This window comes from Neolamprologus brichardi, chromosome 8 (assembly GCF_056152115.1).
Source record: "Neolamprologus brichardi isolate AB-2024 chromosome 8, ASM5615211v1, whole genome shotgun sequence".
Lineage (NCBI taxonomy): Eukaryota > Metazoa > Chordata > Actinopteri > Cichliformes > Cichlidae > Neolamprologus > Neolamprologus brichardi.
Window position 1 is genome coordinate 143,704 of NC_142111.1, and position 15,734 is coordinate 159,437.

The following is a 15,734-nucleotide window of genomic DNA, read 5'->3' on the forward strand; positions in this document are numbered from 1 at the left end:
AGGACAGTGAGATGTGTGGTGCAGGTCAGTGTGAAGAAGACTCAGGGATCAGCTCTGAGCTTCTTTCTGGTTGCAGTAGTGATGACAGATGAGCTTAGGCAGCAGTGTCCAAGAGCCTGGAGGGAAAGTTAGTGGAACCAACACGGAGTGTGTGTGTGTGTGTGTGTGTGTGTTGGGGGGGGGGGGGGTAGAAATTAGAGGTGGGAATCAGCATACATCCCACGATACGATATTATTGCAATTTTTTAAAATATTTTGCGATATTCAGATTCTGTACATAAAGGTAAACGTTATCAATATTCATTTTATCTAATATCAAAGTCTCACACTCAGTCTTTCTCTCATTTCAGTTTGATTGTTGACAAACTGAACGGTTTGTATTACAGTCTAGTCCAACTTAACTGAATCAACCATCTGGTACAATTATAGCTATTCTGAACTATGCAGTTTATGAAAACTATGCAGCCCCTTCAGCAACTGAAGAATTTGAAAGTAAATTAAAACAAAATATAATTTTACATTAAATAAAAAAGTTTTAAACTTAATTAAAATAAAACATGTCTTAAATTAAAATAAGTAAACTGTCATGTTTATTGCTGCCAAAAACAAGTGAAACACATTTGGACAGTGAAGGAATGTCAGGATTCTTGCTCAGAAAAAGGATCAACATGCTCTGAAGTCAGAGCACAAAAACCTTTTTGTAACAAAATATCGATTTCTGCTGTCCCTGTATCCATACATTATTAGCAAACAAAATATCACGATGCTACATAGTATCCATTTTTTCCCCACCCCTAGTAGAAATGCAGAGTTGAGGCAGTGAACGTAGATCAGTTTTACGTACCTGGGCTTAAGCATCCAAACCAATGGACAGTGTAGAAGAGAAGTGAAGAAGAAAGGGCAGGCTGGTTGAAGTGGGTGGAGATGAGTGTCAGGCATGACATGGAAGGTTTACAGGATGATACTGAGACCTGCTGTGATTGGTGGACCTGGAAGTGGCAGAATTGAAGATACTAAAGTTTTCACTGTGACAAAGACGTCAGGAAAGAAGGAAAAGCTAATATTTCTATTCAGACTCTTTAGTTTGGTCCTGTTCTGTTCTCTGCTCTGCTACTCGTCTCTTCCCATTAAATGGTAGTAATTCCTCCCCACTCTTCCCATTGTTTTAATCTGATTTTATCTTTCCTGTACAGTTTCCCCCTGTATCACCCTCAAGATGACAGTTGTTGTGAACTGTCATCGTATACATACAACTGATTTGAATGTACTGGACTGAATGAGATCAAATGCCTCCCATGATCCCAAAGTAGAGTTGTTGTTCCCGAGCTGCAGCCTCGGACAGTACAGTGAACAGAGACAGGGTCTCTTCTGTGGCTCCTCACTGAGTCCTCAACACCTTGTTCCTTTGACTTTCACAGGTCTACACAGCATGCAGAGTGATGCATGTGGCACACTAATAATAACTTCATTTAAAATGTGGACAGTGTAAGATGGAAGCAGATAATCTGCTGAGGCAACTCCGTAGATGATGTGGTCCAGTGTTTTTAGAGCTTAAACCATACAAAGAAAGCTTCACTTTAAACACTAATTTCACTGTAAAGCAAATCTTTTCGCCCAGTAACAATCATTTGGAGCACACCTGAACACGCTCGTCTAACTGAAGATCAACTGAACTTTTTAATTGCATGAAATAATTTATTTATAGATGACAAATGATAATGATTTTCACTTATGTCTACAAATCTATTCTTTTGTACACTTGGGTCGATGAGTATTTGCACTGTGTTTGCCATGTGCACCACCACTGCAGAATAAACTTTAAAAAATCTATTTGTGACTAACAGACAGATTTTCAGCTTTAAATCAAGAGGTTTAACCGAAGCATTGTATCAACTTTTTTAGGTATTAAAGCTGGTTTTATAAATAGTCTCACATTTTCAGAAGCTCTAAATAATCGGGTAATTGACTGACAAGCACTTTTTACTTGATTGCTGTTTTTATTTCAGATAAACAGACTCCAAATCTCTTAATTTGCTAGTTTTTCACTGGAACTGTCAATATGAGGTCCAAAAAGATGTTGATGCATATGACAAATGACGTGTATAAATTAGGGGCGGGTGGAGTGCTTGGTACAATTCAAGACTTATGGCACATTAATTACCTTCATTAATAACTCAGTGGGACCCTGGAAGAGTGTGGAATATATAAGGGTGATGGGCTGTTCCCACTGCTGTTCTGCATACGCCTCAAGCCCCTAAGCTGACACATCACTGAAAGTGGTTCACGGGTGGAGTGATCCTGAGCCATAGTGGATGACGTCAAGTTGTACGTTAAGGGTGAGCGAAACATCGACTCACGGATCCACCCGTCTGCAGCAATGACCTCAGGATGTAATTGACAGGAGAAGTGTGGCCAAAGGGCTGCAACGAGAGGGAAGGTGATCGGGACTGAAGGACGCAGAATTGCAGACATAGAGGACGGCTACAAGTACCTGGGTATCCCAGAGGACAACAGGAACATCATGAAGCCACAGCCACATACCTCCAGAAGGAAAGACAAAACCATTCAAGTTTCTTTGTGAAAACAGGGGCTACTCGATTCTGTAGTCAACTTAAATGATGCAGAAATACAGGAGGTCAAAATTCTTTTTATTTACAAAATTTGTATTTGTCATATTTGACTTAAGATGGTTAAGAAGTTGACACTAAATAGTCATTGATATAGCCAAGCTGTTTGAACATGCATCCATCTTCTTCTGTGTATCCGGGGCCGGGTCGCGGGGGCAGCAGCCTAAGCAGAGAACCCCAGACCGCCCTCTCCCCAGCCACCTCCTCCAGGTGGTTCGGAGGAGCACCAAGGCGTTCCCAGGCCAGCCGAGAGATATCTCTCAGCTGGCCTGGGTCTGTCCCGGGGATTCCTGCCGGTGGGACATGCCCAGAACACCTCACCCAGGAGGCGCCCAGGATGCATCCTTGTCAGATGCCCGAACCACCTCAGCTGGCTCCTTTCGATGTGGAGGAGCAGCGGCTCTACCCCGGATCTCCGGTGTCCCTGCCCTATCTCTAAGGGAGAGGCCAGCCACCCTCGGAGGAAGCTCATTTCTGTCGTTTTTATCCGCGATCTCGTTCTTTTGGTCACTACCCACAGCTCGTGACTATAGTTTTTCTTATTATATAACAGTTTTGACTGAAGCATCATCATTTACTGTCACTATGAAATAAACTGAAACATACATGTCATCAACATACACAAACATACACAACCCAGACTGATGACTGTGACTTTGTTTAGTCCACAGGTGGAGGAACTCCAGGGCTCAAGGGCCGGTGTCCTGCAGGTTTTAGTCCTTGATCCAGCATAACTGATTTAAATGGCTAAATTATGTCCTCAACATGTCCTGAAGTTCTCCAGAGAGGAACTGAACTAATCATGTGATTCAGGTCTGCTGACCCAGGGTGTGATCTAAAACCTGCAGGACACTGGCCCTTGAGGCCTGGAGTTCCTCACCCCTGGTTTAGTTTAAATGCTCTCTGCTGCAGGGACCAAAGTGGCCAGCAGAGGGAGTAACCCGACCAACGTAGCGTTCGCTCACACTACACACATACACGCTCCTGTGCAGCTCCGCCCCCGACGAGCGTGAGCCATCCAATGAAAGAGCAGTTCATCTATGCGTTGCCTTTTCTGCTCACACAACACACACACACTCACACACAAGCACAGCCAGCCTCGGCACACAGACGCTGTACGAGCATCACCGTGTGAACACTAACCATGGCTGAAGGAGGAGAAGGCGAGGATGAAATCCAGTTCTTGCGCACTGTAAGTGTCTCTCTGCTGCTTCTGGAGCAAAATACCGGCGCTGCAGTGAGAGTTCACTGCGTCTTTCTGCTCGGCTCTGTGAGTGTGCGTGCGTGCGTGCGGTGATGTGGGCTGGGAGTTTACCGCATTAAGGGATGACAGCTCCTCCACATTGAAGTCACTGGTCAGGGAGTCCGCATCATGCTGACAGGAGATCAGGGGGTGGAGGAGGCGTGAAAAGGCACTAACAGAAAGACAGGACAAGCAGATGAGAGGTGGAGAACGGTGTGTGGTGCTGCTGTCATTGTTCATAAAAAGGAGCTGAGCAGCTTGCAGTCTGCGCGGCGGCGCTGGTGTTGTGTATTGGGTGGATGCGGGGCGCAGTGCGGTGCAGACTGGCAGCATGAAGCCTGCAACATCTGCTGCACTTCATGCCAGCAGGACTGGACGTCCCTCTTTGGAAGGCTCATGCGGTGAAATCAGTCAGTCATCCGGAGCTCTACGTGAGAGGAGGTGTTGCTTTACAAAAAGTTGCACGTGAATGATCGCGTGAGCTCAGAGTATTTTCTTTCTTGATGAAGGGAACAGATGCTCTGATATACCTGCACAGATCATCTTAATTAATATGCATTCGTGTTGATGTGTAGTTTTAGTCTGCGTGCAGCATTTCTGGCCTGGACTGAGATTATTCCAGCAGATCTGTTTTGCTTGTTTTGGGGATTGTCGCTGACATAACGTTGCCATCATATTGCTGATGACTGCAGTAGTACTAAGATGCAACGAGCTGATACTGGAAAACCCTTGGAACAGGTTGAAGTTTTTGGTAGGAAAATGTGAATAGATGGGCAGTCGCAGCCTGTCCTGTATCCAGGGGAGCTTAATTTTCTAGGCTAAAATTGTTCATATGCTCTGTCAGTCAGATTAATGTGTGTTATATGAATAGAGTCAGACCCAAGGTTCAAAGCCAAAAGCTTTTAAGTGCAGAATTTACATGTTCTCCCTGTGTGCGTTTCCTCTGGATACTCTGACAATCAAAAGACAACATGTTAGATTGACTCTATTGAAAAACGCCTCCAACCAAGACAGGATTTTTAAGACCAAGTTTATAAAAAGACCAAGCCTCTGCTTGGGGCGGGGGACTTTTGTTGTTCTTCATTTCATCAGTCAGATGTAACAGAATCCCAGAAGAGCGCCACAGACGAGGTGGCACACAAAGCATCAATGTTGGCTGCTGCTCACGGGTGACAGTGTGATGGTCAAAAGACTAAATATGAAGGAATCAGAGGTTCATCGTGTTTTAGAATTAGCTGCGAACGGCAGATTGTTACAGGATTACTTCAGTAGTTTGGCCTTTTTAGTCTCTTCTTCCGTGACAGTTTTTGAAGCTCATTTAGGGTATTTTGATGAGCTATTACTGGATGTCACATTTGTGCCATTAAAACTCAGAAAGTAATAACACATGCATTAACGTAGCTGACTGGAATATCATTTCACTCCTCTGCCGTAAAAGGCCGATGGGATATTGTTGTCACCCTGCTGGGCGGCATGGACAGTTTGTGAATAACTTGCAGGATTATGAAATTCATGCCGTAGGTGCGTCTGCTAAAAGGCTCAGACAAGTTCAGATGTCAAACCCGTCAGGTCAGCGAGGTCAACTTTTCTCTAAATCACAGATTTTTACATTTCTACCACACGTGCATCCAGTAGGAGGCTGATGGGGAGGCTTGTGATAGACACTTGTTCATATTTTTTTCTTTATCAGACCAGAGCCAGTGTTTAACATTGCACTAAAATAAGTACTAAGTACTCCTCATTGTGATATATCAAATTCATAATGGCAAAATATTGTAGAAAATCTTCTCAACAGTGAAATATTATGTCTGATTGTTATTTTTATTATTGTTTTTCTTTCAAAAACCAACACAAGTGTTTTTACAGAAGCTGATAGTCAGTCAGCAAGATGGCAGCAGCAGAGTCACATGACAAGTCAAACAATCTTTGGTTTTCATGTATTTTTACTTGAAAACTATTAGTTTTATTCCTAATTTAATTCCTTCAAAATCAACAGGATTAGATTAAAAATAAAGACAAGTCTTTGCATTTATATCGACAATTACAGCTGTCAGCTGTACTACACTGGCATACGGTCGTCACACTTCACCATTCAAACGGAAACATTTCAACATGTCACATGTGGTCACGAACCACTCTGTAATGTTTTACATTTTTGTATTATTATCATTAAAATATAATGTTAAACATTATTAAATAATAATATTGAAGAGTATCATATATTGTAGCTCACATGCGAGGGCAGTGTTTTCTGCCACATCCATCTGATATAAGATTTGAATATTAGATTTGAAAATGATTCCTACACAAATATAACATGTTTATAATAAAAATACCAAATTTCTTGTTTAGACGTATCCAGACTGGGTGTTTTATTCGGACTGTCTGTTTAGTCAAGTCTACATTGCGCTCCCAGTGGTTCTAATTTTAAGAAAGCTTATATCTTAACGGGATTTGTGGAAATTGTAGGGAAAGTTGCACATTTTACTTTGAGTTTATTATCGTCATGATTGGAGTGGGTGCTTGTGTTTCAACCACTAAGGTGAAGGTGATCTGTTATACTGTCCTGTGGGCATTTTCCTCAGAATGCTGCTTTCAGCACCCAGACATGTAGCAGGAAATTAAAAGCAAAAGCAGAGTTGGAGGTGGAGACTCCTGCTTACTACACAGACAAGCTTCCACCAGTCGCCATCTCAGCCTGTGAGCCGTGGCTGCAGCAGGAGGCACTGCTTTCATGCCAAAGCTCGTCATTTAATGTAATTCCTGAACATACTGACTGAAGAGACATTCACGAGTCCATGATGTGAGCTTTGTTATAATGAGTTCATTTGTTTCATGTGTACTTTTATGTTTTTATTTATGTTTGAAGTAGTACAAAGTGTGCAGCGTCAGGCTTATATTAGAGTGCCTGAGGAGGTTTATGGGATAATTAAATATTATCATCAGTAATAACATGTAAAAAATAGTCCCGTGGTTAGATTTATTTGTTTGTTTGTTTATTTGTAGCTCTTAGATAAATGATGTCAAATGTGGCTGCTGTTGTGGTGCAGAATTAAATGTACATTGTTTAGTAGTTTTAGCAGGACTCATGTGATATGATGATGATATGATTGCTTCTATAAACTTTGCACTTCGGCTCAAAGGCGCAGCACACGCCTGCATTCTTTTTATGACTTTATGACTGACTGACTCTCATCTTGGCTGCTTTGATGCTCATTTAAGGATTTTGACATGTTTGCTGTACAATGCTTGCACAAAGACAGCGTTTTGTATTTACTTATTTTAAAGCATTAGCCTAGCCTTATTTCTACGTCACCCCTGGATTTGCTGAAAAATTACTGTTTGCTCCTCTTGATAATGTTTCATCCTACTGCCTCTACGCCTTTACTGTTTCCTGTGACTTGGACACTCAAAACAGCAAAGCAGCTTTCTTTCAGGTACGCATGACTTAATAACGGCTTGTAAATTTACATGCAGGCCTTTTGTTTCCCTCTGCCCCTACGTCTCATCTTCTTCCTCCTGCTCCATTCCTACCTTTCATGTTCCTCTGCACCCCTCCCTCGAATCCTGCAGCACTCCTGCTAAGTGCACTTTATATGCAGATCAATACATGGTTTCTGGTGACTGATGATGTGTCAGCACAAACCAAACAGCATGGCAGCAGCTATGTGTTTGTGTTCATTTAATCCCTGTTACAGCGAAATGTTTGTTTGCAGAGAGTAAATGAAGCCAGAGCACAAAATTCCAAAGGAGATCTGGTACAGGTCAATTTAAATAAAAATATGCACTGTGTTGATGTAAAAAGAAGCAGCAGTAGGTAAAAGCTAGTATTTTAGGTTGCTCTCTACTCCAGTGTAATGGTTAACACCTAAAAGTTGGTTCAAGACCAAGAGGAGACAGTGTAACCAAGAGGAGACAGTGTAACCAAGAGGAGACAGTGTAACCAAGAGGAGACAGTGTAGCCAAGAGGAGACAGTGTTACCAAGAGGAGAGAGTGTAACCAAAAGGAGACAGTCTAGCCAAGAGGAGACAGTGTTACCAAGAGGAGACAGTGTTACCAAGAGGAGACAGTGTAACCAAAAGGAGACAGTCTAGCCAAGAGGAGACAGTGTTACCAAGAGGAGACAGTCTAGCCAAGAGGAGACAGTGTTACCAAGAGGAGACAGTGTAACCAAGAGGAGACAGTGTTACCAAGAGGAGACAGTGTAACCAAAAGGAGACAGTCTAGCCAAGAGGAGACAGTGTAGCCAAGAGGAGACAGTGTTACCAAGAGGAGACAGTGTAACCAAAAGGAGACAGTTTAACCAAGAGGAGACAGTGTTACCAAGAGGAGACATTATTACCAAGAGGAGACAGTCTAGCCAAGAGGAGACAGTGTAAGTAAGAGGAGACAGTCTAGCCAAGAGGAGACAGTGTTACCAAGAGGAGACAGTCTAGCCAAGAGGAGACAGTGTAACTAAGAGGAGACAGTCTAGCCAAGAGGAGACAGTGTCACCAAGAGGAGACAGTGTTACCAAGAGGAGACAGTATTACCAAGAGGAGACAGTGTTACCAAGAGGACACAGTGTTACCAAGAGGAGACAGTGTAACCAAAAGGAGACAGTCTAGCCAAGAGGAGACAGTGTAGCCAAGAGGAGACAGTGTCACCAAGAGGAGACAGTGTTACCAAGAGGACACAGTGTTACCAAGAGGAGACAGTGTAACCAAAAGGAGACAGTCTAGCCAAGAGGAGACAGTGTTACCAAGAGGAGACAGTGTTACCAAGAGGAGACAGTCTAGCCAAGAGGAGACAGTGTTACCAAGAGGAGACAGTGTTACCAAGAGGAGACAGTGTTACCAAGAGGAGACATTATTACCAAGAGGAGACAGTCTAGCCAAGAGGAGACAGTGTAACTAAGAGGAGACAGTCTAGCCAAGAGGAGACAGTGTCACCAAGAGGAGACAGTGTTACCAAGAGGAGACAGTATTACCAAGAGGAGACAGTGTTACCAAGAGGACACAGTGTTACCAAGAGGACACAGTGTAACCAAGAGGAGACAGTCTAGCCAAGAGGAGACAGTCTAGCCAAGAGGAGACAGTGTTACCAAGAGGAGACAGTGTAACCAAGAGGAGACAGTGTAACCAAGAAGAGACAATCTAGCCAAGAGGAGACAGTGTTACCAAGAGGAGACAATCTAGCCAAGAGGAGACAGTGTCACCAAGAGGAGACAGTGTTACCAAGAGGAGACAGTGTAACCAAGAGGAGACAATCTAGCCAAGAGGAGACAGTGTTACCAAGAGGAGACAGTGTTACCAAGAGGAGACAGTGTAACCAAGAGGAGACAGTGTAACCAAGAGGAGACAGTCTAGCCAAGAGGAGACAGTGTTACCAAGAGGAGACAGTCTAGCCAAGAGGAGACAGTGTTACCAAGAGGAGACAGTGTAACCAAGAGGAGACAGTGTTACCAAGAGGAGACAGTGTAACCAAAAGGAGACAGTCTAGCCAAGAGGAGACAGTGTAGCCAAGAGGAGACAGTGTTACCAAGAGGAGACAGTGTAACCAAAAGGAGACAGTGTAACCAAGAGGAGACAGTGTTACCAAGAGGAGACAGTCTAGCCAAGAGGAGACAGTGTAGCCAAGAGGAGACAGTGTTACCAAGAGGACACAGTATTACCAAGAGGACACAGTATTACCAAGAGGAGACAGTCTAGCCAAGAGGAGACAGTGTAACTAAGAGGAGACAGTCTAGCCAAGAGGAGACAGTGTCACCAAGAGGAGACAGTGTTACCAAGAGGAGACAGTATTACCAAGAGGAGACAGTGTTACCAAGAGGACACAGTGTTACCAAGAGGAGACAGTGTAACCAAAAGGAGACAGTCTAGCCAAGAGGAGACAGTGTAGCCAAGAGGAGACAGTGTCACCAAGAGGAGACAGTGTTACCAAGAGGACACAGTGTTACCAAGAGGAGACAGTGTAACCAAAAGGAGACAGTCTAGCCAAGAGGAGACAGTGTCACCAAGAGGAGACAGTGTTACCAAGAGGAGACAGTGTTACCAAGAGGAGACAGTGTAACCAAAAGGAGACAGTCTAGCCAAGAGGAGACAGTCTAGCCAAGAGGAGACAGTGTTACCAAGAGGAGACAGTGTTACCAAGAGGAGACATTATTACCAAGAGGAGACAGTCTAGCCAAGAGGAGACAGTGTAACTAAGAGGAGACAGTCTAGCCAAGAGGAGACAGTGTTACCAAGAGGACACAGTATTACCAAGAGGACACAGTATTACCAAGAGGACACAGTATTACCAAGAGGAGACAGTCTAGCCAAGAGGAGACAGTGTAACTAAGAGGAGACAGTCTAGCCAAGAGGAGACAGTGTCACCAAGAGGAGACAGTGTTACCAAGAGGAGACAGTATTACCAAGAGGAGACAGTGTTACCAAGAGGACACAGTGTAACCAAGAGGAGACAGTCTAGACAAGAGGAGACAGTCTAGCCAAGAGGAGACAGTGTTACCAAGAGGAGACAGTGTAACCAAGAGGAGACAGTGTAACCAAGAGGAGACAATCTAGCCAAGAGGAGACAGTGTTACCAAGAGGAGACAATCTAGCCAAGAGGAGACAGTGTCACCAAGAGGAGACAGTGTTACCAAGAGGAGCCAGTGTAACCAAGAGGAGACAATCTAGCCAAGAGGAGACAGTGTTACCAAGAGGAGACAGTGTTACCAAGAGGAGACAGTGTAACCAAGAGGAGACAGTGTAACCAAGAGGAGACAGTCTAGCCAAGAGGAGACAGTGTAACCAAGAGGAGACAGTCTAGCCAAGAGGAGACAGTCTTACCAAGAGGAGACAATCTAGCCAAGAGGAGACAGTGTTACCAAGAGGAGACAGTGTTACCAAGAGGAGACAGTGTAACCAAGAGGAGACAGTGTAACCAAGAGGAGACAATCTAGCCAAGAGGAGACAATGTTACCAAGAGGAGACAGTGTTACCAAGAGGAGACAGTGTAACCAAGAGGAGACAGTGTAACCAAGAGGAGACAATCTAGCCAAGAGGAGACAGTGTAACCAAGAGGAGACAATCTAGCCAAGAGGAGACAGTGTAACCAAGAGGAGACAGTGTAGCCAAGAGGAGACAGTGTTACCAATTTCTCTGTGATTGTGTTTCTCACTTTGTCTGTTTGTTTTTTTCTTGAATTTTTTAAATGAACTTCTAGTTGACAGTTAATTTGTAGAGGCTGTTGAAGGAAGTCCTTGTTGAAGGACTCACAATTTTAAGTAAACCTCTGGAGGCAGTCCAGTGATATCAGGTCAGAACTGTTTGTTGATCAGCACATGAGATTAGAGATGGGGAAGCAAACACTGAGAAGATTAAGTTGGAGCATGAAAGTCTGAGGGTTGAAGCAGCATTAGAGGGAGAAAGTAAAAGTGGAACAGTTAATACTGGAACTGATGAACGAGTGGAAACCAGCTACTTGCATTTCAATGAGGAGAAGGTGAAGATGGCTCATCTTGTTGCAGTTGAGACAACGACGACACCTGTTTGGGACTAGCTGGTTCCACTTAACTGGGATTAAGGAGCGACACTGGAAAAGTAAATCAGCTTCTTAAGGATGAATTCACTGTCCCATTACATTTTCTCACTTTAAAGAGTTTATAAAAGCTGCATGAAAGATGCAAATGGCAAGTGACCATTATGTTCCTGCTTTAGGTCAAAATGAGCAAAATTCAAGTGTGTTTTTTGTTTGTTTAGTTTTTCCCCACTCTTTTCCGACTGAGGACCATGGACTCAGACTTGGAAGTGCAGATCCTCTTTCCCCCTGCTTCACATTCAGCCGCTCCAACGCGAGTTGCAGATCACTACCTCATGAAGCCAGCAGAACCACATGACCTGCAAAAAGGAGGGATGAGATTCTGAGGTCACCAAAGCAAAAGCCTCCCACCATCTGGCTATGCCTATGTCCAGAATCTGTGACAGAGGGCAGCCCTGATGGACTGTGTTCACTATGGATGAAGTCCAATAACAGAACACACCTTAATTTCAGATCGGGCAGGCCGTTCCTCCCAATCACGCCTCTCCAGGTCTTGCTGTCATTGCCTACATGAGCATTAAAGTCTCCCAGTAGGAAAATGGATTCGCTACATGTAGCACCCACCACCACTGACTCCAAGAAGGTTGGGTATTCTGACCTGTCACTTGGCAAATAATTGCAGATAACAGTCAGGACCTGTTCCCCAAGCTGAAGACGCAGGGAAACACCCGCCTCACTCACTGGCAGACATTCCAGTGTAATGAGCAGATAAAGGATTGCCCACCCTGCTCACTACCTCTTGCTGAAGGCAATTCCAGATTGGAACAACGTCGATCCCCTCTCCAGGAGACTGGTTCCCGAGCCCAAGCTAGTTCAGGTTCTTTCCCTTTCAGAGAGGTGATATTCCATGTCCCAAAAGCCACCCTCGATAGTCGGAAATCAGTCTGCCAGGGCGGGTTTTTCGGACTGCGCCTGGGCACCAGTCGCTCTTTGTGGATGGGGCCGTGGTAACCCAGTCTTGTGCAGGGTACACAGGTCCTTTGCTCTTTTGACAGTTAAAGGGGTCCTTCGAATTGCACTTTGTCTGGTCCCTCACCCAGGACCAGACAAAGAGCCATGTGTGTGTGTAATACACCTTTTTCCTTGGGGGATTCTACCACATTGCAAAGCAACCCCCCCCAAATAACATATCCCTGCACCATGTTAAAGTAGAAATTCACAGAGGGGACCTTTGAATCAGTTTGATACAAATAACCAGCCATTTTAAGTAACACATATGTTATTTGTAATCATGCCACACAAGAACATTTATTTTTTTACCTTTTATTGTTTATTTTATTTTATTTTCACTTGCTAAATACGGGACAGACTTGACTGGGGAAAAGAAAGGGGAGAAAGAAAGAGGGAAAGAAAAACAGCGGTGAAGAGGGACGGGGATAAAGGGCAAAAACCAAAAACCAACAAAATAAGCAGACAAAAATCCATCTATCACCTGGATCACCTGTTGAGAAAGAAAAAAGAGAAAACAAGCAGCAGAAGAAAAAAAGAGCAATACAATAAACAACATCACAATGATATATGGGAATATAACAGTAAATACTAAATATTAAACATTATTGTGCAGCACGTAAGATCGACAGCGCACAGTGTGCTTTGAGGTAGGAGCCAAAAAGGGTGTAGTTTGTGTGTGTGAGCACCCGTGTGTACACCTGTGAGCATCAGCGCGCTTGTATTTAAAAGAACATCTGACCTGACGAGCAGTGTCAGTGTTACTCACAAAGGAATGAAGTGAATGAATCTATTGTTCAAACCTCTGTGCGACTCTGTGGATGAATGTACACAGTGATGAGGTCAGGGGGCAGATGTCACAAATGGCGATCTCTAACAAAGTTAACAAAACGTCAGTTCTAGGTGGCTGATGGCTACAACGGATAATGCTAGCATTACACATGCAACAATAGGAAATATGTTAGGATGAAATACATTTAACATTTCTTTTCTGGTTGTATAACAGCATCATATTGCTTCTTGTTTTGCTCACTAACAGACATGGTGACAAGGTGACTAGAGTTCCCTGTGAGAGGAAACAAACATGTTTGTCATAGCACTTTCTCATCTTCAGCTGTTTGTTTTTATGGACTCAGGTTAGTGCTGAAAGTGAATAATATAATTTCACAAGTACCTGTAACCACAGTGTGGGTGAAATTAGCAGAAAGAGGTGTAGCCTACTGTAAGAGGATTTGAGAGTAAGGAATGGCACAAAGAGTGTAGACTGTTTTCAGGAGCAGTGATGCTGAGCTTATTTGTGTTAGCATAAAACTCAATGTACCCATTATGCCATCTAAGCACCATCCTAAATTCATCAAGGGAGCTTAGTTCCCCATGTAAGGACATGCTGACCGCCCTGTGGAGCTAAACCGTTTTTAAACACACGCTGCTGACCCACTATACACTTTATAACACAGATGGAAGTTAAGAACACAGCTTCTAAAACAAGTAGCATGACGCAAGAAGAGTGCAGATCCGTGACTGTCTATGACAGGTACAGTGTCAAACCAGTGCATCACCCTATCAGTGTATGTTTTTTTTCCTTTTTCTCCTTAATCTTGAAACTTTCTTTTAATTTTCCAATTGCTGTCACTTCAAGGAGCATGCACATAAAATTCCCAACTAAACACGCTGGGCTAAATAAGCATGTCACACTAATAATGTGGTCGTTGGTAGCAGGATCAGATTTTTTCTATTTAGTGAAATAAATAAACTAATCCCTGTTTGACAACAAACAAAACAAACAAAGTTGATGCATTTTTGTTTGTTACTGAAATTGTTCTCCTTGCACAGACAAACAAAAGCAACCTTCTTCAAGTGTAGGTTTTATGTAACAAGAGCTCAAATAAACCTGTCCTCAGCAGGTCTTAAAATTAAACTCATGATGAGACCCTGTTATCATTTATTTAACAAAAATTAGGCCAACAGTGACACAGTGTGTGAAACATTAAGTACACCCCTACTGCTTCCATCAGAATTAAAAGAAAGAGAAACATCCAGGTGTTGACAATCAAATGCAATTGATTAATTGATCATCACCATTTGTGACCATCTCTATAACAGCCGAGGTGAAAGCAAAGAAAAGACATCAGCAGTTGTTGATGGGCTTTATGACCCTTCCAATCAGTCTTGGTCATAAATAGTCTATCAATCTACTGTCAGTGTGCACTGTCCTAGGAGTGGACACCACAGGAAATTCACTCCAAATGTCTACAGGCCTGAGTGAGCATTGTAAGGTTAAAAGTTTATGACAGTACAATTAGAAAAAGACTGAGCAAATATGGCTTTTATGGAACGGTGGACAGGAGCCTCTCTAAAAAAATACATGACAGCACGGCTTAGGTTTGCAAAGGTGTTAGCAAACCACAATACTTCTGAAACTGTGTCTTTTGGCCAATTGAGATACTAAAGAGGAGCTCTTTGATCATCATGTGCATCATGATGCATATCAGCACAAACCCCTCACACTTCAATTCAACTCAATTCAGTTCTTTTTACATTGTACCAAAAATTATAACAGATGCTTAAAGGCAACCCAACAATCATATGACCCCCTATGAGCAGCACCTTGGTGACAGTGGGAAGGAAAAACTCCCTTTTAACAGGAAGAAACCTCAGACAGAACCAGGCTCAGGGAGGGGCGGGGCCATCTGCTGTGATTGGTTGGGGTGAGAGAAGGAAGACAGGATAAAGACATGCTGTGGACGAGAGACAGAGCCATTAATCATTAAATATAGAGTGTTGCATAAACACAGTGAGTGGGGAAATAAACGGTGAGAGAAGAAGAAACACTTGGAGCATCATGGGAAACCCCGAGCAGCCTAGACCTACTGCTGCATAACTAAGGGAGGCTGAAGAAAATGAAGAAAAGTTTGAAGTGTAATCTTAAAAGTAAAGGGTGGCTGTCTCCTGAATCCAAACTGGGAGCTAGTTTCACAGCTGAAGGCTCTGCCTCCCATTCTGCTTTTAAATACTCTATTTAAAAGCTGTTTTGCTGCCATATTTGTGATTAGTCAAATGCTACCAGTGCCACCCTTTCATGTGAGCAGGTGGAAGAAAACTTCAGTGAATTGACAGTCAGCTTCATGTGATCGCTTAACTTGATTGGCAGTGTTTGGGTAAGTGAATCCATTTAATGGAAAGATACCCTGGGTATGTTGAACTCGTTCGTAGTACAGGACCCTGGGCACCTCGTAGTCATAGAGTCGATGTGAACTCTCTGTTTGCCAAAGTATTGTAGAGTCAAATGTGAGGCCATCTGTCTGACAGCTAAAGCTTGGCTGAAACTGGGTCATACTCCAGGACAACAATG

At 43.4% G+C, this 15,734-nt stretch overlaps 1 protein-coding gene across 1 annotated transcript in view; it reads left to right on the plus strand.

The window, feature by feature from the left end:
• The first annotated feature begins 3,711 nt into the window (after positions 1-3,711).
• Positions 3,712-15,734, plus strand: part of ryr2a (ryanodine receptor 2a (cardiac)) — a 264,075-nt gene continuing 252,052 nt past the window's right edge. The window contains exon 1 of the mRNA XM_087845211.1: positions 3,712-3,819. Coding sequence (XP_087701337.1) covers positions 3,772-3,819 — 48 coding nt within the window. The 5' untranslated portion in view covers positions 3,712-3,771. The remainder of the gene's footprint in view (positions 3,820-15,734) is intronic.